General features: G+C 38.7%; 1 protein-coding gene across 12 annotated transcripts in view; it reads right to left on the bottom strand.

Moving 5' to 3' along the window:
• LOC105227681 (uncharacterized) overlaps positions 1-26118 on the bottom strand; it is a 125719-nt gene that overhangs the window by 21436 nt on the left and 78165 nt on the right. For all 12 annotated transcript variants that reach the window (XM_049450900.1, XM_049450896.1, XM_049450901.1 and 9 more), the window contains 2 exons: positions 15483-15574; positions 475-542 (listed from right to left, as the gene is read on the bottom strand). In XM_049450900.1, coding sequence (XP_049306857.1) covers positions 475-542; positions 15483-15574 — 160 coding nt within the window. The remainder of the gene's footprint in view (positions 1-474; positions 543-15482; positions 15575-26118) is intronic.

The raw sequence follows: 26118 nt of genomic DNA, 5'->3' as shown, positions 1-26118 counted from the left end.
TATCGTGAAATAGGATGTTAGATCTACTAAGAAATCAAGGCATTCTTTCACTTGTTTTAACAAAACCTTAAGATACTGTATCTCTATATATAAATATGTATTTTCTGTGTCCCTGTCCACCTCACCCCTATTCCACTCTTCTCTTTCCACAATTAGGCAAGTGTCAATATACAGCAGACAGTGGCATAATAAGCATTTGAGCATTATGTTTTCTAAATCCCCTCGGAATAAACAAATATTTAGTTTTTACTTAAATGGACTTGAGTGACCATCGACATAAAACACTTGATACTACATGGTATATACTTGTAGTACATTGGACTTGGCGGCTGAGGCAACTTTACAAGTACATTATCAAATATACATAGATACATACGTACATACATACATGTGTTTTTATGTACATTACGTTACAATTTAGATCCACTCAACGTACGAGATAATTTCAACGCAATAATTTTTGGCTTGACTCACCTGGTTTTGACTTCCTTGGATTGCCACTCATTGTGCTTATCAAAACTGATAAGAATCGCTGCGATTTCCTGGAAATGTGCAAAAAAAAAAATTTATAAATGTTTGCTGTGATGCCAAAACCAACAACATATGAGTAAATATTCTTAAGTAAATATAAGCTCAAAAGAATTAAGAAAATATTAGCTTTGCCGTGGAATTATTCTGTGAACATTATTGTAGTGACGCTATAGCGAAAAGCAGATAACGGGTCCGCAACTGAGTACAATTAAATTCTTAAAAACGTAGACATCTGTGTATGTATGAGTACACAAATTGTTCAAGGCAGTATTTTTTATTAAGGCATTTTAAATTTTTATAATCTTTCTTTATATATTTATCAATAGATTTCTTCATTATAAATGGCTCAAGAAGATATGTGTTTCACTAATAATAAAGCCTTGATAAGATCTTTTTCTGTATTATACTTTCTCGCATCTGTTATTTTGTAATTTGTGGTTATATTATCTGCTCTGACAAACTAAAGCAATCTGAGGAAAAGTTCAAACGATACCGACTATTTTTACTATTTTTTTCGTGATGTGGAAAACAAAGGCAAATTACGTTCCTTAACCTTTTATTTATTCCTCCTCTCTCGGGAAAAGTTTCTCAATTTTCAACATAAGGAATAACTTCTTCCATTTTAACTTCTTGCCTCTTAAGTTTCGACAAAAGCATTAACGTTCTATATTATGAATGATTCAGCTCAAAAAGAACCTTTATCTGGCTTCACTAAGGACCAGTGGTATGTCCTATAGTATGTCTATGTATGTACAAACACTCAAATCGGTTTGTATCCTAACCACTGTTTCAAGTGTCTAAGCTGTATCTCCATGATCTCCGTCGTGGTAATAAACAACGAAACCTAACCTAACCTCAAATCTGACTAACTGAGAGCACAACATAATTAGACATGGGTAGATGAATTTTAAAACCAAAAACTTCATAATAACGGGTGATCCGAGTAGAAGAAATTTTTTCAATAGTCTTCCTTTTTGACAAAACACGAGTGGCTCGTGTCAAGCTGTTATTTTTATACTCTCGCAACAAAGTTGCTAAAGAGAGTATTATAGTTTTGTTCACATAACGGTTGTTTGTAAGTCCTAAAACTAAAAGAGCCAGATATAGGGTTATATATACCAAAGTGATCAGGGTGATGAGTAGAGTTGAAATCCGGATGTCTGTCTGTCCGTCCGTCCGTCTGTCCGTCCGTCCGTGCAAGCTGTAACTTGAGTAAAAATTGAGATATCGTGATGAAACTTGGTACACGTATTTCTTGGCTCCATAAGAAGGTTAAGTTCGAAGATGGGCAAAATCGGCCAACTGCCACGCCCACAAAATGGCGGAAACCGAAAACTTATAAAGTGTCATAACTAAGCCATAAATAAAGATATTAAAGTGAAATTTGGCACAAAGGATCGCATTAGGGAGGGGCATATTTGGACGTAATTTTTTTGGAAAGTGGGCGTGGCCCCGCCCCCCACTAAGTTGTTTGTACATATCTCGGAAACTACTATAGCTATGTCAACCAAACTCTACAGGGTCGTTTCCTTCAGGCATTTCCATATACAGTTCAAAAATGGAAGAAATCGGATAATAACCACGCCCACCTCCCATACAAAGGTTATGTTGAAAATCACTAAAAGTGCGTTAACCGACTAACAAAAAACGTCAGAAACACTAAATTTTACGTAATAAATGGCAGAAGGAAGCTGAACCCAGACTTTTTTTTTTAAATTGAAAATGGGCGTGGCGTCGCCCACTTATGGACCAAAAACCATATCTCAGGAACTACTCGACCGATTTCAATGAAATTCGGTATATAATATTTTCTTAACACTGTGATGACACGTACGAAATATGGGTGAAATCGGTTCACAACCACGCCTTCTTCCAATATAGCGCTATTTTGAATTCCATCTGATGCCTTCTCTGTATAATATATACATTAGGAACCAATGATGATAGCGGAATAAAACTTTACACAAATACGGTATTTGAGCTGAGGTATCCCTTGTGGAAAAATTGTCGTGATCGGACTATAACTTTTCAAGGTCTCTGATATCGAACACGAAGAACACAGTGCCTAACCTAGTTTTTCACCGAAAATATCGGTAAATCTCTCAGAATTTAATTCTAATTAATTTTACAGCAAAATAAAAAAATATGTAAATGACGGATAATGAAATCTCGATTATCATTTTATCATGCGAGAGTATAAAATGTTCGGTGACACCCGAACTTAGCCCTTCCTTACTTGTTTATTTATGTTTTTGTTCAGTATTGTTTGGCATTTCATTATGGAAAAGCTTATGCCTGAACAACGTTTACAAATCGTTAAACTTTATTACGAAAATTCACGGGCTGTAAATAATGTATTTCGGGCACTTCGCTCAATTTATGGTCAACATAATCGGCCTGCTGAGCATACTATTCCCAACACCATTATTCATCTTAAGACCCAGCATTTATTACCACATAATATTCGACCGAATAGACCACATCCAGCAAGTGAAGAAAATATCGCAGCCTTAGGTGAGAGTGCACACGAAGACCGTGGGGAGTCAATTCGGGCGCCGTTCGCAACAACTCGGACTGACGACTTTGCAGTTTACGTCGAGATCTTAAATTAGAAACGTACAAAATACAGCTTTTGCAAGAACTTAAGCTGCTCGACATTCCCAAGCAACGTCACTTTTGCTTTATGGTCTCTTCTAAAGTTCCAATAGGTTCCGACGTTTTCGAGCTAAATTTTGTTCAGCGATGAGGCATATTTCTGGCTCAATGGCTATGTAAACAGTAAAAATTGCCGCATTTGGGACGAACATTTAAGAAGATAATCTTCAAAAAATAAGTGACAAAGAATGTTCTTTTGTTTTGTTTCTATGTTTTTCCTTTAAAAAAAAGTAGGGAACCTCGAAATGGATCGCCTTTTATTAAGAATTTTATCACACTAATTTGGGTTCCAACCTACTATGAATTTCTTTTACTTTTCACTAATTTCGAATGATTTTGCACTGGTCTAAATTATTGCTCAGTAAGATTTCGAATGTTTAGTGATATCTAAATATTTTGAAGAGGACGAAATGTCATTAATATTTATGTCAATATAATCAAAATATGGGATTTTCCTAACTTAAGTAGCATCATATTAAGCAAATATTTAAATGTTTACCGCTCAACGCTTTCAATTACCTATTCGGGCTGAAGTCTCACGCAAAGTAAATCAAAACAAAGGGAAAACTCTAAAATTTTATAGCGCGCCCGTGGCGAATGTGAGTGGTTTTATAAATCAAACTTAAGTTAATTAAGCGTCGCATAAGTGTAAACCGCACACACACACACATACACGTGTGGGGAAACCGTAGCAACGCAAGCTAAGCAGTCGTGAAGGAGAGGTAGTAGAGCAAGTAGAAGAAGAAGAAGAGGCTGCTGTGCGCACTCAACAATTCTCAGGCAGAACGCGCGCAACAAATCAAAGTTAAGAGGCAACCAAAGGGTTGGCATTCAAGTATTCATGGCAATTTGTTGTAGCAAATGCCACACACACACACAGGGACACATGGACACACGGAGCCGCAGCCGGAGTACGCTACCGGAATTTTTGGCTTGCGACAGCCATGCTGGACAGCCGCTCCTGTGGCGAAGCGGAGCAACTGCCGAAACGCATGAATATTTAATGCGAAAGCGGAAGAGGAGCATAAGACGAGTGAACGCGACGCACGAAGCATGTGTTGTGCCATCGTCAATGTGTGCGAGTGCGTGTGTGTTTTGCATATGAAATACAGCATAAATATTTCCGAACTAGTGGAAAAGCAGTAGCGGATGCTAAACAACGATTTATAAGCGAAGTATTCGCCGAAAATAGGGAATCGAAGCACATATACACACATAAATAATTCATGCATATGTTTGAGTGTATGTAGGCGATTTATCCATGCGGGCTGTGAGAAGAAATAAGTGCGCGCACAAGGACAACGCTCATCGAATTAGACGTGGCACGCGGTTTTGCCGCAATCTAAGCCCTTACAAACACATATACACACACATATAATCGAAGGCGGCAACACGCTGCAGCTAAGCTCTTGAATGCTTGCGGTGCTTACAGAAAGCACGGAAGTGCTTTTGACCCTTTCACTTTTCTAGTCAAATATGCTTTTGGCATTCTTTATGACACTCAAAAATAAGACACTTGACGAACACTTCATATTTGCCGAGTCATGAGTGCATATTAGTATTTACATAGTAGGGGCATTTACAGTGACGTTGAAGTAAAATCAGCACAGCTTTCGACAGCTAGAGAAATTTAAAGGCTTCTTTTATATGGAAAGCTTTCGCTACTCTTTACAACTATAAGTTTAGAGATGAAAGCTCAGTGTGATCCTCGGAATAAACACAACAACAACAAAGTAAATACGTATTTTAGTTAAACATGAGACTGAACAAGGAAGCAACGCAAATGGGTCTGGCAGTGAACGAGGGCAAGACGAAATATCTCCTGTCATCAAACAAACAGTCGTCGCACTCGCGGCTTGACTCTCACGTCACTGTTGACAGTCATAACTTTGAAGTTGTAGATAATTTCGTCTATTTAGGAACCAGCATTAACATCACCAACAATGTCAGCCTGGAAATCCAACGCAGGATAACTCTTGCCAACAGGTGCTAATCCGGACTGAGTAGGCAATTAAAAAGTAAAGTTCTCTCTCGACGAACAAAGGCCAAAATATATAAGTCGCTCATAATTCCCGTCCTGCTATATGGTGCAGAGGCTTGGACGATGACAACAACCGATGAGTCGACGTTGCGAGTTTTCGAGAGAAAAGTTCTGCGGAAGATTTACGGTCCTTTGCGCGTTGGCCACGGCGAATATCGCATTCGATGGAACGATGAGCTGTACGAGATATACGACGACATCGACATAGTTCAGCGAATTAAAAGACAGCGGCTACGCTGGCTAGGTCATGTTGTCCGGATGGATGAAAACACTCCAGCTCTGAAAGTATTCGACGCAGTACCCGCCGCGGGAAGCAGAGGAAGAGGAAGACCTCCACTCCGTTGGAAGGACCAAGTGGAGAAGGACCTGGCTTCGCTTGGAATATCCAATTGGCGCCACGTAGCGAAGAGAAGAAACGACTGGCGCGCTGTTGTTGACTCGGCTATAATCGCGTAAGCGGTGTCTACGCCAGTAAAGAATAAGAAGATGAGATGAAACAATGAGTAGTACGAAGAAAGAAAAAACTTTAATTGAGCAAATGTTACGATACGTCGGTTGCCTTTATATTTCGGGACTTGCCGACACTAGTGTTGCAATCTGGAAACTCACAATTTTCTCGTAAAGTTTGACATTTTTGAAGGCATGCATGCTCACAACGTTTTGACATACAAGCGCTATTTGTGTTGTTTACAGTAACTTAAAATATTCTTCTCGATCAAAAATAGAATTAAATCGTGAACAATTTCGCGCTATTATTTTTTACAAGTTTCGACATGAATAGACTCTTCAAACGTGCATGATAAGATGAACTTAATTAAATTTTTGGCGATGAAGCTCCATCAAGAACCAGCGTTTATTGATGGCACAATGAATTCAATAGAGATCGGAGATCACTCCAAGACGAATTTCGAAAATATCGTCCAAAATCAAGGAAGCTATTGATGCTGTGCGCAAATTGATATTGCAAGTTCGTCATGTGACCTAACGTGGGATTGAAACCACTATGAGCATTAATGGGACTAGAATACATTCAATATTGCATGATAATTTCACTGTACAAAAAATTGTTCATATTGGATCCCACATAATTTGTCAATCGCTAAAAAAAGGCTCGATTTGTCGAGATAAATGTTAACATAATAAGATAACGGTGCTTCGAAACAATCTATGATATCGTGACAGTGGATTTACGCCTATGGGCCTAAAAGTAAAGAGCAGTCGACTGGTTGGTTGTTGTGGTTGTCTTTTTTTTAGAAAAACTGGACATGTCGCAACCATACTACTGGAACAATGCAGAGTAGTAAGTTCAGAGTGATATGTAACCATTTGTTTTCTGTTATCTTTCAAGAAATCAGAAAAAACAACTGCCGAAGACGGATCACTTTTCACCACGACTATGCGAGCTCTCACACATCGACTGGAACAACACTTTTGAGCACTCAAAACATCGATTGGATGAGTCATCCGCTGTATAGTTCTGACTTAGCACCGAATGACTTTTTTTCTCGTTCATAAAGAATAAGTCAACGTTTATCGACACCTGAAGAGGCGGTTAATGCGTTCAAAAGACCTGTTTTGAAGATATCTGAATAAGAGTGGCAAAAGTGCTTCGTCAATAGGTTCAATTGCTTGCTTAAATATAAAAAACTTAATGAAAAACAATTAAGCGATGTTTGATGATTAAAAACTATATTTGTTATCGAATCCCGAATTATAAAAGACAACCTACGTACTGTCACATTGAGCACTCTATCCTCATGCAATCTTATATAAACGATATCAACTCGATACGAATATTAAGCACGATTTTGGTCATTTTTCCAATTTTCGATTTTGTCTTTGGAAACCGTATTATTCAATCATTGATTGAAGACTAACGATTAGCTTGGTCCCATCAGAACCCCCATAATTTGCTCTTGAAACTTATTCTGCGCCATGTTGGCATAATGCTGCGGATCGGTGATCTCAGTATAAGTAATGAATTTATTGATAAATCCATTTTTTCATAAATCGGAACGAAGTTCAATCAAGGCTTATTAAATATCGTTTAGTCTATATAACAAAAAACGTTTGCTTAGTATTAATATTTTTGCAAAAAATAAAATCTTCTCGAATCTCGAGTTCCTCACAAGTCGGGGCAGGTTAAACAACCTTCCAAAATATTAGTGTAAAAAAGTGTTTCTACTAAAATAAGAATGTCTACCTATGCATTCAGTGGCAACATTGCATTGAGAGATGATAAATTCGCAAGAATATCCAAAACACTTCAATTATTCATAAAACGTCAAGAATGGCAAACAAATTGATAAGTTCAGTGTAAACAGCCGCCAAACAACACTCAATATGTTTCAAATCCACAGAGCAATTCACTTTTTGGGCGCCACTGAACGTGTGGAGTAAATCGCCCAGGGCACTCAACGCAAGCCCTCACGCTCCACTCAGAAAGAGCGTACTTTCTATGATGGTGACACTTTCTTCCCCAGGGTATTTGCGAATTTTTTCCGAGGTCACATACACACGCACATAGATGCAAGTCAGCAAGCTATTTGATTGAGAAATAGGAATATTTATTTATTATACAAATCACATTCGATGCTCGTTTGCATTTTTATTTTGAGTGAAAGGTCGCGCCAGCCAACATCTGGCAGCGCAATCGCGCTTTCGCATCCTTCGTTTGACCTCCACGAAATATGAGGAGTAATAGGCGGAATAGGATGTGCTACGTGCTGACATAAGCAAAAGTTATTATTTATGTGCATGTATGCATTTTATATGCATGTGTATGTAGTTCCACATGATTTTTTTTGGCTGTAATGCTCAAAGGATGAAGAAAGTTGGCCTTTAAGTACCGACAATTCGGTTGATTTATCGCTTGCTATATTGTTAAGAATGCACTAATCGATTGAAACATTGCAGCGAACAGCAATTGAATAACAATTCTCAATATGTATACATACATACATACATACATGCAATTCATATTTGAAAAATTCGATTTTCGACACAAAGAATATACACGGTAGTGAATCCTGCCAACCACGCCGCTCTGTAAGCTTTTTGGCAATCAATTGGGTGTTTTTGAGATATTATTTTCTCAAATGTTTTTCACTGACGATTTATTACTTTATTTTTATTGAGAAAATAACTTTAATATCGGTATTCTATCACAATCGTAATTTAGTGACTCTGTTAGTCAGGATGTCTCATTTTGGTATTCTGGCGCCGAAGCCGCTCGACCTACCCAAGGTAAGGTACATCCAGAGGTAAAGAGATAAGAGATCATGTCACTTAGAAATTAGAGAGCAACTCACTTTGACAGTTGACTGGATCGGGTAGATTCGGAAGTTTAACTATTGGAACCACTGTAACGGCCAAAAACGATCTGAATTTTTGTCACGATTTAGTTACTAAAAAATGTAAAACAATTAAAATAAAATACTTAAAGAAATGTTTTATGATAAATCGGATTATTTATTTTGAGTGAAAATTATTAAAAACGGTTAATAAAATTGGCGCTGTAGTCTATTGCCAAGGAGCTGGATCTTAGGGGACCTTTCAAGCTTCCGGAATACTGCACCATCTTCCAGACGGGAGCTTTTGCGGTCAGGAAAGCTGCTGAGGTAACTATCAACGCTAAAAACAAACAGGCGGCAATAAAGGCAGTAATCCTACATCGAAGAGAATGTCCTTAGAGCAGGGAGGACGGCTGCATATATACTGGGTTCCAAGTCACAAAAGAAATACGGGAAACGAAATAGCTGATGAGACGAAACTGTCCAATGTGCCATCCGTCTGGCTACCGGATAAGTACAGGTAATATATAAGTTACTAAAAACAATAAACAATGGAATTGCCAAAAGGTTTGATAGATGGATCAAATGGGATGGAATGTCTTAAGAACATGTAGGATGTCTTAAGAACATGAATAATCGCCAAGATCATGCACAAAAGCCCTCAAGAAAATCAGCGTTTTACTCACAGTCACGAATTAGCTGCAGGACGGTTGTTTGTGGCCTAATGACAGGCAGAACCACTGTCATCATATACGAGCCGAATGGGTTCTCATATGATTCGGTTGAGCCTTATTTAAAACTCGTATGTAGGAGCATTGCAGTTCAAGTCACTAGGTTAGGTATCAAAGTTAGATATCAAGTCACTCTTAAAGGTTCCAAAAAGCGCTGACGTCTTCTATGACATATACTTGAGGTCAAATTAAAGTGAACCTCTGGCATTACCAGAGACCAGTAGGTTCATGTTTGCCGTGACAGCTGGTCAGTATAACCTAAGGTAACCTATTGTTCCAACATCAAACGAAATTGGCATTAATAGTATTTGATGGATCTTCGGTTCAACAAAAATTTGACATACTGTCTCAAAAAAATTTCGATAAACATTACCCATTCAACGACCACCTTAACTTAAATCTATCATAAACTGTGGGAAACAATGTACAGCAACTTGAGTGAATATTTTATGGTTGAGACTGTAGTTAAACAGTTGGTCAGTGGTTCAAAGGCGCAACAGTGCTAGTGCGATTTAATCACCCCACCACTGTACGACTCAATGGAAATGATATGGTTGAACCAGCTGGCCACACTGAACGCTTTCATGTCAACTGGTTTATGGGAGGATCGTGCGATCAACGGTACATTCATTCAAATATGCAAATAGTACATAAAACCAACTTTATAAACTACACATCACGTGACGTTCAGCCGCGTAACCGAAAGCGGACACACGTTTTTTAGCGCGTAAAGTGACAAAAAATTTAAATGAAAATTCACTGCTGTGGTATTTTTATTCCACCAAATTTTTATTTTCATTTCGTTTTTTACCTGAATTAAGAGCGACCGCAAATATTCATTTGCCATATGGCCAGTAAACTTTAACCGAACTCACACACACACACCCAGAGCACTGTAAATGAGGGCTGAAGGGAGGGAGGGCGAGCGCGTTTCACCTTCTGATTTTATGACCCCAAGAACTACTAATAAAAAACTGACAGGAGTATGAGCCAGCGAGCACGCTAAGCAGCACGAGGGGAGTGGGAAGAGAAGGCGAGCGCTTAATGTCACTTCGTTGAGTCACACGAGTGCATGTGTACATTCGTTTGCTTACACACTTGCCGAACAAGCTGACTAAATGAAAAATAAAAGTTTATTAAAATGCCAAAAAGCGACAAGAAAAAGGCAAAAACAAAAACAAGGCAAACACGCAACAAAAATACAACAACGAAGCAGGACACCGTCGCGGGGCGTGAGACTCAAGTACATACATATGCAAGTGTAAATTCCTGGAGCGCACGTGAACGCATGCTTGCGGCTGGCAGCTGTTCGTGGCTGGCTATGTGTGTGTGAGATGGGCTGCTGGTCGCTGTGCATACAAAATGCAATAACATCATCTGCCAAACATAAATAAAATTACGCACGCTTATTTTGCTACGTTTACAGCGAAAAGTTCAACAACAGCAACAACACTACCGGAACAAAGTACTACAGCGTGTATAAGCCCAGCATCACTTTAGCCACCGCAAGCATCTCAGGTGCGTAGTGTGAGGCTCAGCAACCACACTGACAGTCCAACTTGACCCACGACACTTGCCACAGCACACCTCGACCGCAACCGGATGCCACCGCCGGACAGCCGCAGCCGCAGGCCGCGCACCAGCCGCTATGTCATTGGCGTTGTGGTGCGGCTGGCCACACGCTTTTCATTTTATTTCGAACTTAAAACCGAAAACGACGGCGCATTTTCGCCTATAAAGCACCTCAGCGAAATGGGCAGCGAAACACGGGAAACGCCAACAGTAATACGCCAAATTTCACGGCGCAAAAATCAAAAAGTTAAATTGTTCCTCACAAACAAATACTCGTACTTTTGGCAAAAACTAAAAAAAATGCAACGTAAAAAGTGTCTTTGCCGAAAGCCGGAAATTTCTGCATAAACAACGGTAAAAAGTTTTAACTTTTTAAATTGCGCGTCACCGTGATTTTTACGCGCGTTCGCGGCAACAAAACCTCAATTACAGCTGGGCAAACAGTTATTAAATTAGAACAAAAGCAACAATGCATAGTTGTAGCCGGAATTTAAAAGAAAAATCGGGAAAAGCTATAAAATTACTGGTTGGGTTAGGTTAGCGATTTATAACGGAAGCACAGATCAGGATCAAACAAGTTTATAAAACCCGAAATGCTGCAAAGGCTGTATATAACAGATTTTCAATAGGGGCGCTACAAAGATAGACCGATAAGGATAGCAAACGACGCCACATTTTTCCCGCTCTTTTATCTTTTCGTTTCAGTAAGGTTTGTTATTTCATCTTAGAAAAATATACGACCCAACAACGAGTCGAAATTATTAAAATTTACTATCGAAATTCGGAGTCAGTGGCCTCAACTTTGAGAACGCTACGACCAACTTATGGTCGTTATAATCGTTCTGTCAGATCAACAATTGAGCTTCTAGTGGAAAAATTTTAATCCACAGGCACAGTTAATATATTTCCGTGCCAGTAAGATAAAGAAGTGCCCGTAGTGTCGAGAATATTGTTGCCGCTAGCGCAACAATTGAGGAAAACCCAAATCAGTTTCTTATACGTCGTTCTCAAACGTTGGGCATCTCTGTGATGTCGTTGTGATGAGTTTTGCGAAAAGTTCTTGGCCTACATCCTTACAATATCAAATTGACGCAAAGAACTGAACCAGCTTTACCACCAGAATCGGCGTATGTTCGTGAATTGGGCTGAGCAACAACTTAAAACTTATCCGGAATTGCATCGAAAAATCATCATCAGCAATGAGGCCCATTTCTGGCTGAATGGCTTCGTCATTAAGCAAAATATGCTTTATTGGTCAGGCAGCAATCCACACGTACTCCATGAGTTACCATTGCATCCTGAAAAACTTACGGTTTGGTGCGTTTTATGGGCCGGCGGCGTCATTGAGTCCTACTCCTTCCGTGATGATCGCGACCGAAATGTTACTGTGCATGGGGATCGCTACCGCTCAATGATAACCGAATATTTTTGGGCCGAATTGGATGATGTGGACTTGGACAATTTGTGGTTCCAACAAAACGGCGAATGTCACTATTTTATTGAAAATCAAATCTGGTGATCGTGTTATCTCACGAAATGGCCCAGTCAATTGGCCGCCTCGGTCGTGCGATTTGACGCCGTTAGACTATTTTTTGTGGGCTACGTCAAAGCCATCAAGCCAGCAAGGTTGCACTCCTACCTACCTGCCACCAATAGCTTATGTATTGCACTACACATATCATATCATTACTAAAATACAATATGATAATTGAAATCTTGGAAATTGCTAAAATATGATAATCACCTCATAGACAAGGAAGTGTTCGCAGTATATTCTCAAATACTTATTTGGTAATTTCATACAATAAAGAAAGCTCTATCATGAACTATGGGTTGCGATTGAGTAGAGGAAACATTTACTATGGTAGATAATAGAGCAGTAGAGGACTAAGTAAATATTTTGCTGGTTTTTGCTGAGGACGATTGAGTGAGTACATCTTACAGCGGTACATCACCGCAGCATCGTACCATAAATTTTACGTTTCGTAATATACTCCACATTTTCTTGTTAGAAAGAACCAACATTGTCTGAGTAGAAACCGGATATATATTTTCATCTAAGAGATGTGACTCTTTAAGCATTGCTAATTCAGCTGGTACGTCTGACATGAGAGTTTTTGCGAATTGTTAGAAGTTGAGTCGAACAAAGCATATGGACTTAGAACAAAAACTAGCGATAAAACGTGGTAGTCACGAAGACTTCTATTGGATCGGCAACAAATTGTTAAATAGTTAGAAAGCAACGCCAGAGAAATTCTTATTTCTAATATTGAATTAAATGCACACAAAACACTCTCAAACATATCTCAAATCTCAAATCAAAAAGTGAGATTAGAGTCAATGCGAGAAGAGAGTCAATGTAAATACACCGAGTGGATATGTAAATCTGTCAAGCAAGTCCACCAAACAACTAACAAAAACTAAAAGTTCTGCCAAAAAAAAAAACTTTTGGCTAAACAAGGACTCAAACCAGTTACAACAAAAACTCCAAACATTAATCAGTCAACCTTATGCTCATCAAGTCAACCCCCTTCGCACTCACCTCTGACCGCATCGTGCGGTCGTGTGGCAGTTAAGCACATTCCTTGAATCCTTGGGCATGAGCGCGTGCCAACAACAAAAAAGTCACGAGTTTCCCATAAAATCTGTTTAATGTCAACACACCGTTTAAAAGTGACAACTTGTCAGCGCAGTTGATGTCTTCTTTTAGCTGTGTCACGTGTACGCGACTTAAGTTTTTCGCAGAATTGAAAACGATTGATATCTTTTTCATCGTGTTCGTAGTGACACGAGCGAAATGTGTTTCGTTCACTTATAGTTGTTTTATAACTGTCGCTTTTGCTCTTTTCGTCCCAATTGTTTTTATTTTGGTATGCCATGCAGCTGAGATCCTTTTGTTGTTGCCGTTGCGGTTTGAAATATTAACAGTAGTTTAACTGTCAGAATATACTTAGATCAAGTGCTGAGGAATGGCAGTTTAAGTGAATGGTACCGTTACGTTCAAATGTCACAAACTATAATACTCCAGCACACATACAAAATTGAAGATTTTGAGGAAACGAATTGAAATATGCAATTCTGCTAAAATTCCACGTGTGGCCCTATAAGCCAATCATTTAACTTTCTCAAAAAGAAGTAGCTTCGAAATTTTTACTTAATGTCTGAAAGAGAAAACAAAATTCATCTTTCAATCGGGGGGCTCAACGCCTTGACGGATCATCATACTCTGAACAGAGTTTATGTATTAAGTTCTCTACGGAGTTTGCAACACCCTGAAGGAATCTTCCGAGAACCTATCAAGCATATACTATATAAATGATCAGCGTGACAAGGTGAGTCGATTTAGCCGTGTCCATCTGTCTGACCGTCTAGCCGTCTCTACATAGGCGAACTAGTCCCTCAGCTTTTGAGATGTTGATCTAAAATTTGGCACTCATCTCCCCAAGAGGCTACTCATTAGTCAGACATGCCGATATCAGATCACTATAGCATACAGCTGCCTTATAAACTGACCGCTCAAACTCAAGTAATTGTATAGACAACTTTTTAATTTTCCGAAATATCTTCACAGAATTAGGCATCTATTATTAAGATAACGCTACAATAGCCGAATAAATTATCAATTACATGCAAAAAACCAACGGTTTGGTGTTGTTTGTGGGTTGATGGAATTATCAGTCCATATTACTTCAAAAATGATGTCGGTGGGAACGTAACCGTCAATGGCGGCCGATATCGCGCCATAATAACCGATTATTGAAGCTTGTGATCTCAGCGACATTTGGTTTCAACACTTCCCTCACATCGCTTCAATCAATAGATTTATTGAGAGAGTGGGAGGATAACTTCACGTTTTGGACCGATCGATTGGCCACCAAGATCGTATGATATCACATCATTAGATTTTTTCCTGTGGGGATGTGTAAGCTCTGAAGTTAATGCAAACAATCGCGCTTCGAACCTTGAGCAAAACATCACGCGTGTCATTCGCCAGTTGGACTCAACGGATAGACCATTATTTCTTCAAAAAAGCTGGGAATCTCGAATTTGATCATCCTTTATAAGAATGGAATCTGCATCACTTTGAAAACCCCTGCTTCAAAGACGAACCAATCGCTTCCTCCAAGATTGTGAGGCGATCAATACAAAAAACTCTAAATTGGTTATAATTCCTTTCGTTAAGTAACAAAGTATAAATAATCGAAAATTTCGAAGGATTCCGGTTCATTTTTTCCTTTTATTTACGATATCAAATTCCAGGCGAACGCTCGGCGTTGAATTTATGCCAATTAATAGATGTATAAAGCATCTTTATCCTTACGCTCTGGCTGGTACGTAAATTGTGCATTAGTAACTTTTCAAAACTGTAAACTAATTGATCTTAGCATGGAGTACTAAACGCTGTATTACTCAACAGAATGCCATATAAATACACATACTCTTCAAAATTAAAAACTGTACTAACAGAATTGCTCTTAAGGTCTCAAGTACCTCACTTTTATATTACATTATTGCAAAAACGATTCGAATGTTTTCTATCACTACCATCGCTACTTGCAGTCGCTACCCTTCCATATATTTTGTTATTTTCTTTTTTGTTTTTTTTGCATTTTTTATGCAAAATTTATGTACATTCAAATCAATGTAAATAAAACTGACCTCATTTGTATTCCACCGATGTCGCTGTGACGGGAAACTGTCAGCTCTTGGCAAGCTCTCCAAATTGTCTGGAAGTTTGATAGGTTCGCCATCTGTAAAGGAAATTAAAGTGAACGAAATGGAATGAGTTATTTGCGCTCAAAATGCAACGTTGTCAAATGACAGAGGGCTATAGGGCCATAGACAAAATCAAACAGTAAACAAGAACTATAAAGAAAAACAGCAATACAAACAACAAGCATTCACCCGAATTTGCAATAAAAAATCAATTTATTCCATACGAAATGTTTGCATTAAGACACATTTAGGGGGCAACGAAGCCGACAGAACGTGAGGCACTCGCTTGGAAAATGCGCACATTAATGGCGCTGGACGCAGATTATTTCAATTTAACTATCGCTCAGCATTATTCCGGAGCGGGTTCCGAGGACGCTTGAAATGCAAAACAGATGCTAAATAAATGACGGCGAAGCATCGTTATGATTCATTCTTTATGAGATTTGTACAATGATTTCACTACGCATCGCTGCCAAGAAGAAAGAGCAAAGCGCTTCACTAACTTGACACTGATCTCCCAAAATGCCCGCCGTAAGCCATAAGTCAGGTGTAAATATAATATTATGCATACGTGAGTATATTAAATTTGATTTATTGCTTGGATTATTAACTTTCACTTTGCGTTGAAGCACACAGATACACACAAACATTAATATGCCATATGGCCGTTTCATTTATCATAAGTACTCGTATTTGGCCGGGACTTAAACGGAGTATAAACACTCACTTATCCAATACGAATACTAAGCGGTATGCAGAGGTGTAATTTGTCTAAGAAAATATGATATGTGGACAAAGAAATGAGTTCTGCGATTAAGAGTGTAATTTGTTCAGAAGTAACATAAACCTTTAAATTCTTGTGTTAAATTAAGTAAACTGACAGCGATAAGATTGCCACTTGACTTATTTTTATTTATTGTCATAATGCCCCAAAAATATGTTTACTATTAAATTTATATGAATTAACTTTAATTCTTTGAAAAAAAAAATTATTTATTTTTTTAATATTTTGCAACAAAAATCCTATGTTTTTAACATCTTAAATCTTAAAGAAATATAAAACAGCTATTATACTACTGTGAGCACATAATATTTAGTAAAACTACTTTATTTAAATTTCACTCGAAAACCCATTTAAGAATGGTGAAGAGGGCCTTCATTATCACCGAAGGCGATGTTTGTCGCAAGCCAGTGCTTTCGATTGGTACAAATTATTAAAAGAAGGTCGATAACGCGTTGATGACGAAGCACATCCAGGACAGACATCACATCAATAAAATACAGAAATTGGTGTTTGAGAATCGAGAGATCTTACCAGCATCGTTAGAATATCAGAACGATCAGCGAAAACCATTTTAAAAGCTAAAAGGCCTAAGAAAAGTGAAAGCTAGATTAGTTCCAAAATCACTTAATTAATTCGAAAAACAGCGTTGCGTTAACGTGAAACGTTAACTGCGAAACAATGCTTTCCGATTACGTGGAATACTATTTGAGTGTTATGCGTTGTTCGAGTGAAGCTATTCGTAATAAGTAAGCCAGGGAAATACTTCAAGGTGTAAAACCAATCATATAGAGTAAAGTCAGCCGGATGTTCGAAAATCTCGATATTAGTTATATAGGGGCTAGGCTACGTTTTCGCTCAAATCTATCTATTTTTGGCATAAAGATATACTGCTTTGAATAAAACACAATTTCTCATTTGCATTGATATAACTCACATATTGGCCGATATATACGGTACAAAGTCCCCAGGAAGTTCGAAAATTTTTAAATTAGTATACGGGGAAGTATTGGTCCGAATCAACCGATTTTTGACATACAGCTATACCATTATAAGAGAAGAATTTTCCCCTAATTTGAACCAAGGGGAATTTCATGCTATATGGGAAGTGGGCGTGGTTGTTTTCCAATTTCGTCTATTTTCACATTGTGATATAAGACATCGGTTGGTCGGTTCCCGAGATATGCGATTTCACCAAAAAGTGGGCGGTGCCACGCCCATCATCCAGTTCTGACACCACTTCCCATAAAACTCTCTCATAACATCTCGTTGGTAAAATTTATTGTCTGTGGAGTATTTAATTATTGATTTATCGCGCTTTTAGTAGTTTTTAAAAGTACCGTTATATGGGGAGTCAGCGGGGTTATCATCCGATTTAATCCATTTTCACATTCGGCAGAAGTTCTTATAAGATTTGTACTCAGCAAATTGTTATTTAAAGCGCGGGGCCACGCCCACTTTTCAAAAAAAAATTTCCATGGGTGCTTCTTGCTACTGCGAACCTCTGTACCAAATTACAGCTTCATATCTTAATTTAGTGCTTATTTATGGCACTTAATATGTTTTCGGTTAAAGGCGACTTGTGGGCGTGGCCGATTACGCCTATATACGAACCCCGATTTTTTGTTTTTTTTACTAAGGAAGCCGCATACCAAGTTTCATCGAGTTATCTCAATTTTTACTCAAGTTATAGCTTGCACGGACGGAGGACAGACAGACAGTCAACCGGCTTTTCTCGTCATCCTGATCATTTATACATACAAGTATATAACCTTATATAAGAGTATAAAAAGCGGTCGGAACTGTTGGTTTTTGAACCACGATATTGCACCATCGCGTACTGCATTGATTCTTCGTTGGATTTTCGCCAAATATTCAACCAATATCGTACCGCATCCGCATTCAAACGACCGCTCCGAGTAAACCATTTTGGTTTACTTTGAAAGGGACGACATAGACGTGTGGTTTTCAATAAAGTTCGGAGTTGTTTTTTTGTACATCATTTTTCAATTCATAATGAACAGATCTACTCCGGAACATACAGCGCGCATCGCAGACACCAAGGTTGTGTGATTTAACACTGCTTAACTATTTTTTGTGGGATTATATGAAGTCGCTTGTCCAGGTTGTTAAGCCCAAGGTCATTGGCGCCTTCAAAGAAAGTATTCGGCTTGTTATTGCTGACTAACGGCCCTACCCAAATGCTGCAAAAAGTGGGCGAAAATTGGGCCTGAATTTATTCGAGTCACGTGCCCGAATGCAAACCATTCTGAGACTTCAAGCGGCACAGTTATTAACAGTACAGGCCCGTATTAAGTGTTTGGCCATAAGAGAGCAGCTCATAAAAAATGATTCTTTCCCAATCTCACCAGCACACAGTAAACAGGCCTTCTTGACCCAGCTTGGCCACCGTTTGCGCCGGCTGACCGTGATTTGAGCTCGACCGTTTTCGCTTCAGCTGCTTTGCTTGTGTTTTCGCCTTGATCGAAGTAAAACCATAAAATATGCTGTACTTTCTCTTTATTAGACGGATGAACATCTTTGAGACGTACTCAAACAACACTCCGGCAAGTATCCTGTTTTTCTAACGCTTAGCGTAACCCGCTTCTCCAGATACAATGCGAGATACAGATTACTAAAGCAATCTGTTCGAAAAATAATGAATTTCTTTTTACTAGTCCTAATATTTTCAATCCCTAACAGGGTGAATCCGATACCAAAGATTATTATAACGCAACTACTTTTACATATACATATATACAATAATATATACATATTTATTCAGTTTTTTATAAAAACATTGGACACAGTGCAAAATGTAATTATGGCTAAAATTTATTAAATATGAATAAAAAAATATCTCAAAAACTGCTTTCATTATGAAAATTCTTGTGTGTCACCAGTCTCATCACATTTTTTGATTATAAAAACACACGAGCAAGAAATTAGAGTCTTTATAGCTAAGTCACTAGGTGATTAATACCTAGTTACATAAGTCGCTGCCAACGCTAAGTAAGTATAAGAGTAGTTTGCAATTAGATTTCATTATTGGCAATTATTATGCATATGTGAACTACAACTTCTTCGGATATTTATTACCTTAAAATAACAACAAAGACTATTTGTATCTAAAAATGGGTATCGCATTAATTCCAGAGCAATAAAATGCTACCATCAGCCCTAAATAGCCTTCAGCGTCACACCAAAACCATAATCATTTACAATTTTACGAGTTCTGCTGCGAGTTAACAACTTTTGCAGTACAAAGGACCAAATACCAAGCGATGAATAATTACTTCTTGCACTTAGTGCAGCCCCTTCCGCCACGCTTTCCACTTTACAACTCAACTACAAATAGTACAACAACACACCAGAGCGAACAGCAAAGTTTATTAAAATGTCAAACAACAAAAATAATAATCATTTATATAGAAATTAAGGCTCGTAGGTAGTAGGTAGGCAGCCAAGACTTGCAAGTTGCCACTAACTTGTGGCCAAGTGTAATTTAGTGGCAACTACTTATCGAAGCACGGTCACAGCGAAGACAACAAAGCCGCCATGGCAGCGCGAGTCGAGTCTTCGAACGCGATTTTTATGTGCTTTTCTTTGCTGTCATTGTTGTTGTTGTTACGCTGATGGCTCGTTAGTCAAACTAATATATCAAATCAATTTTTATGGTTGGCATTCATTGCGTTCTGTCCACACGCAGCGCGTTTTGGCCGAAGAAACGAAAGGACGCAGGGACGAGCGGGTGCGGAGGAATGTATGGGAAAAAGGATAAATTTCAAAAACTGCACTTAAACTAAAAAATGTAATTTATTTGCTTGCATAAACGCAGCCAGTGCACACTTATGTAAGTATATATGTATGCATGCCTGTAGTTATGTCTCATTGATGCCAAATTAATGTGTATAGTTGTTGGTGTAACGCTCAGACGTGCGCCACAAACGATTTCAATAAACAAGCAACTACCAAAGAAGCGTCGATAATCACCGCCAAGCAGCCAGGGCGTATACGTGATTTTTATTACCCAACACGGCAGACCAACAACAACAACAAATGAGAGTGCGTGTCCTCGCTCCTTCCACCGCAACCACTTGCCCCCACATTTGTGTGGTTGTCAGTGTGTTGATGCTTATAAATAACTTCGTTTATTGTGGCAATGTGGTATTTATGAAGTTTCTCCATAAAAAACTGCCTGCCAACAGCAACAACAACAACAGTAACAGCAACACAATAATACAAATTGCCAACAACTTTTCACAACGGCAGTAATAGTTGCCGGTTGGCTTTTTATTTTATTACACGACTAATTTGTCATTTCCTCCAAAGGACTGATGCGCACACCAACGGGTGGGGGGGTAAGCGATTGAGAGCAGGCGGTTGGTGGTGTGAACACACCTCCGATTTGCGTTTGGTTAAATTGAAAGGACACGGACTTGTCATTTATACCGTCGTAAAACAAATAGAAGCAGAGATTTTAATATAAACAAATGTACCGTTATGCGTTACGCATACACCAATTGCCGCTTTGACATCTCTGACAGCAGGTAAGCATTTTAAATGCTTAATGAAGTGCCGGAGTGGCTACCCATTTTTTGCTTTGGCTTGCTGACACTCGGCGCTCGTGTTCGCGAAACAATGAGGCATCATGACAAAACAGTCTCCGACTCATTGTTGCTGTTGCCAAACAATTTCGCTTTGAATGAGAGAACTTTTAACTTTTTAACTGGTGCTAAATATTTCATCAGCAATTGTGGTTTCTTTGTTTTACTTCAATTTTTTCGGTTGTTTGAACAGTTCTGAAAACTCCCAGTGAGAAATTAGTTAATACCTGAAAAATCTCACATTAATTATGATAACTCAACTTTATATAATTTGAGACAGGAAAACAAATTCATAATAATACTTTACTGTCAACCAAAAACATGTTTTGAAACCCTGAACCGATGAATTGCCGGTCGAGGTATTCAAATACGGCAGGAGGAACTGATAAGGAGTATGCCTTAGCTTCTTTTTGGAAAATCAACAACTGACCAGATATTCACCATGCGAAAAATCTTGGAAAAGACCCATGAGAAGATCACCGATATACACCACCTGTTCGTCGATTTCAAAGAGAATTTTGACAGCACGAAAAAAAGCTGCCTTTATGCCGCTATGTCTGACTTTGGTATCCCCGAACAACTAATACAGCTGTGTAAGCTGACGTTGAGCAATACCAAAAGCTCCGTAAGGGTCGGGAAGAACCTCTCCGAGCCATTCGATAGTAAGCGAGGTTTCCCACAAGACGACTCCCTATCTTGTAACTTCTTCAATCTACTGGTGCTACTTCGGACACAGTAGGCAGTTGAGAAATAAAGTCCTCTCTCGACGAACAAAGACCAAACTCTATAAGTCACTTATCATCCCCGTCCAGGTGTAAGATGTTGATGATCTGATGAATTGACGTTACAAGTTTTCGAGGAAAAGGTTCTGCGAAAAATTTATTTATATATGGTCTTTTCCGCATTCGATGGAACAATGAGCAGCATGAGATATACGATGACATTCACACAATTCAGCGAATTAAAAACAGCGGCTACGCTGGCTAGATCATGTCGTCTGAATGGACGAAAACACTCCAGCCTTGATAGTTTTCACTTCAGCACCCGCCGGAGTAAGCAAAGAAAGAGCAAATCCTCCACCCCGTTGGAAAGACAAGGTGGAGAAGGACCTGGTTTCTCCAATTGGCGCCAAACAGAAAAAGGAAGAGCGACTGGCACGCTGTTGTAAACTCGGCTGTTACCGCGTAAGCGGTAAATACGCTATTAAAGAAGAAAACATTTAATGTTCATCTAAACCCTGAGCCTTTTTTTATTTATTAACGAAATTCATGTCCAAAAGCTTGCATATTTATTACGTAGGCTGCTATATATATTTCTGGCCTAGGCAACACTAAGTGTTACCAGGAGCAAACTGACATTCCCATAGGAAAGTTTGACATTTTTTAGCATAACATCACTCAGAACGTTTTGTCATTTAATCGTGAATTGTTTTATTAACAGGGAATGAAAAAATTCATCTCGGCCAAAAGATGGAGTTAACTCATGAACATTTTCGTGCGATCATTTTTCACAACTTTCGACGTGGATTATTACGACAAGAGTGCATAGATGAACTAAAATGTTTGTATGGCTATGAAGCACCATCCTATAGCACTGTGAAAAACTGGTACAACGAATTCAGTCGTGGCCGACGCTCGCTCAAAGACGAATTCCGTGAAGGTCGTCCAAAAACAGCCGTTGTGCCAGAAAACATCGATGCCGTACGTGAACTGATAATGCAAGACCATCATGTAACATACCTTCAGATAGAGGCATGCCTATGCATTTCTCCCACCAGCATACATTCGATATTGCATGAACACCTGGCCGTAAAAAAGGTTTGTTCTCGTTGGATCCCGCACAATTTGACAATCGCTCAAAAAAGGCTCGTGTGGATTGATGTAAAGAAATGCTGAAAAAATACGATCGCGGTGCTTCAAAAGACGTTTATAAGATCGTCACAGGTGACGAATCATGGATCTATGCGTATGAGCCCGAAACAAAACAGCAATCGACCGTGTGGGTCTTCCAAGACGAGCCAAATCCAACGAAAGTTGTTCGTGGAAGAAGCACTTCGAAGCAAATGGTCGCCTGTTTCTTCGGCAAAACTGGTCATGTGGCGACTGTTCCGCTTGAGCAACGTAGGACGGTCAATTCTGAGTGGTACACCACCATTTGTTTGTCTGAAGTCTTCGGAGAAATTCGAAAAACGAACAAGAGAAGACGAATCATTGTGCACCATGACAATGCGAGCTCCCACACATCGGCTCAAACCAGCGCCTTTTTGACCGACCAAAACGTCGAATTGATGGGTCATCCCGGATGACTCATCCGCCATACAGCCCTGACTTGGCACCCAATGACTTCTTTTTATTCCCACACATCAAGAAAATAATGCGTGGTCAACGATTTTCGTCGCCAGAAGATGCTGTTGAAGCATTCAAAAACCATGTTTTGGAGATGTCTCAATCGGAGTGGAAAAAGTGCTTCGAAAATTGGTTTGAGCGCATGGAAAAGTGTATAAATCTTGATGGAGAATATTTTGAAAAACAATAAAACCATTTTCGTTGATAAATATTCCTATTTTCATTATTAGGCCAGAAATATATATAGCAGCCCTCGTAACAGAAGTTAGTGCAGATTATAAGTTTAGGTGAAACATCACCGCGTATTTCCTACAGGGCGTGTCAACGAAGCGCAGTACTTCGCGTGAACTTTAGTCCAAAAAACGACTCACCTCAGCAACAGCTCAAGCAAAAAGTAAACAAAGTGCGAATACACGCGTCAACGTCGCTGACTGTCAATGGATAACGAAGTATTTTATTATTTCACAACTTAATATTGCAACTGTCTGCCAGGAGGAGCAACGCCAGCAGCGACGACTGGGTTGCAGAGATTTGTTTTTTTATTAAACGCCACTGAAGGTGCGCAGCTTCAGGCAGCGAAATGTGAGAGTACAAAGTCAGCGGGCCAGAGATGCCACCCGCGTGCCACAATGCTAGAATCTGCTTCCACACATTTATCTGGCGGTTTTACGCCTTAGCCCTTAACTTTTTATATGAGTGTGTAACTTCACCTCACTGCCTCACCCTCTTTTGCCAATTCACGCAGTTTTTTTGTTTTTTGTTGAACAAGTGGTAATTTGACCGTGTTAATTGTGATAAATGTGCAGCAAAAAAAAAACAAGACACAAGAAATTAACGAGAATGGTGAAAACCACAGAACAACGTAAAGAAGCTACATGGCAAAATAGTCGAAATCTCATAACTCCGGTTTAAAGTCATCCCTGTGGACACGATAACGAGCGCACATGCACAACACAAACGCTGCTTGCTAACCCGAGTGCGAGGCGAGCAAAAAACCCAAATGAACTATGAGTTGTGAGTTAAGCAGCAAGTGCCGTTAGCCCGAGCCCAGCTCCTGAGTTCGCCCATCATAACTTTCGGACACGCGGCAAACATTTTTTTAACGGCCAGCAGTTTGCCACTAGCAACATCACTTTAAATGCCACACACAATTTGTAAAAATGAGCTAATAAATTTGAATGCGAATTACTTGTACGAATACCGTGGGCTCGGACTCGCAGCCACGTAGGCCGGCGGAACGCGTGGAGTTGGCTGCACTTGTTTAAATCTTGATGTACTGTGACCACAATTGTATTAACAAGAGCAAGCGGTGTTGGGCGTGGCCGAAATGACTCTCGGCAACGCAACAAACCGGAAACACCATAAAGTAAATCTTTTTATTTAAAGTTTTAAAACATAAAATTCGCGCAAAAGGCAGCGAGTGTGAAATTACTTTGTACTACTTCGCGCGCCGAGCTGCTAGTTGACAATTAAACAGCGCCGTTAAACTGTCTACAGCGCCCGAAACTATGCAACAATATTTTACACCACAGTCAAATCGTGCAACTACTAGAAAAATAAATAAATACCGGCACTTAGTTGGAAAGCAGACTTAACGAATTATCTAAATTTAAAGGGATTAACACATTATATAGTAAAAAAAAATCAATTCAAATAATATACAGATTTAAATTAGAAAGTTAAGAACATAATAATTCAAAACAAAAAAGTAAATAACTTAAAATATAAAAAAGGAAAAATTATAAATTTCTAGTCTAGAAGTATGAATACAGAATAACAAATAAATGTTAATATTTTTTCAAAATTAAATATCAAGTTTACACTAAACAATTTTTATTTTAGTTTTCGCTGCCCTATTATCGAAGTAAATTCACTGGTTAAATCCGAAATTCAGACTTTAAGCATGTTTTTGTCGAAACTATTCTTCGTTGCGTTCGTAAAATTTAAAAAAAAATCGTAGATCCATTTCTATTAACAAACGAATAACGCCAAAGTCACCACAACGAACCTAACCTTAGCAGCTACTATAGACAAAGTAAGCAATAAATACAGCTTACAATTTTAGTACTCCACGGGCATGTACATATATCAACATAGTAAAAAAGTTTTACAATTGGCATCTCCAGATATGCGAAATTTTCAAATTCTTAACGACCTTAATTCATTTAGCCACGTGTCTGCCTTTATATACGTGAACCTCTGCCTCAGTTTGTGAGATGTCATTCATTTTATTCAAAAGTTTTGCTAATTTTTGGGACCCGTCGAGATTGGCAAAAGCCATGCAGACTGAATTATCAAATAATTCTTGTATAGAAAACTATTTTATTTGAGGATATACTCAAGACAACGATACAATCTATAAATATTTGCTTGTATTGATAAAGCCTCAGTATTTCATATAATATGCTACCTGAAACGTTATCCTTCAATTTTAGTGTGATCACCCCACATTTGAGGGAACTGCCTTCTAAGCTGACCTAACCTAGTCATAGATATACTATCTCAATGATCACTTGCACTTTTACGGAACAAATTAATAACATAAGATCATTCGATTTGTTTTGAATTATAACTATATCTAATAAAGGGAAGTATAATGATAACGAACCTTTTTATATGATATAAGTTATAGAATCGTGAAGGAGCGATGGGAACAATAAACGATGCTTTTGCTTATATTAAAGAAGGTATTTATACCAGCAAAGTAAAATGACGGCCGCAGTTACGGTCGAAGGTTCCCACTTTCATCGATAGGTCAATCTATGTAAAAATCATAGATGCAGTAATTTTTTATCACAACGTCAAACACAATTAGTTTTTGTTTCTGATAATAGCAAAAGCAAACA

Source organism: Bactrocera dorsalis, chromosome 3, assembly GCF_023373825.1.
Source record: "Bactrocera dorsalis isolate Fly_Bdor chromosome 3, ASM2337382v1, whole genome shotgun sequence".
Taxonomy (NCBI): Eukaryota; Metazoa; Arthropoda; class Insecta; order Diptera; family Tephritidae; genus Bactrocera; species Bactrocera dorsalis.
This window is presented reverse-complemented; position numbering and strand designations above follow the sequence as displayed.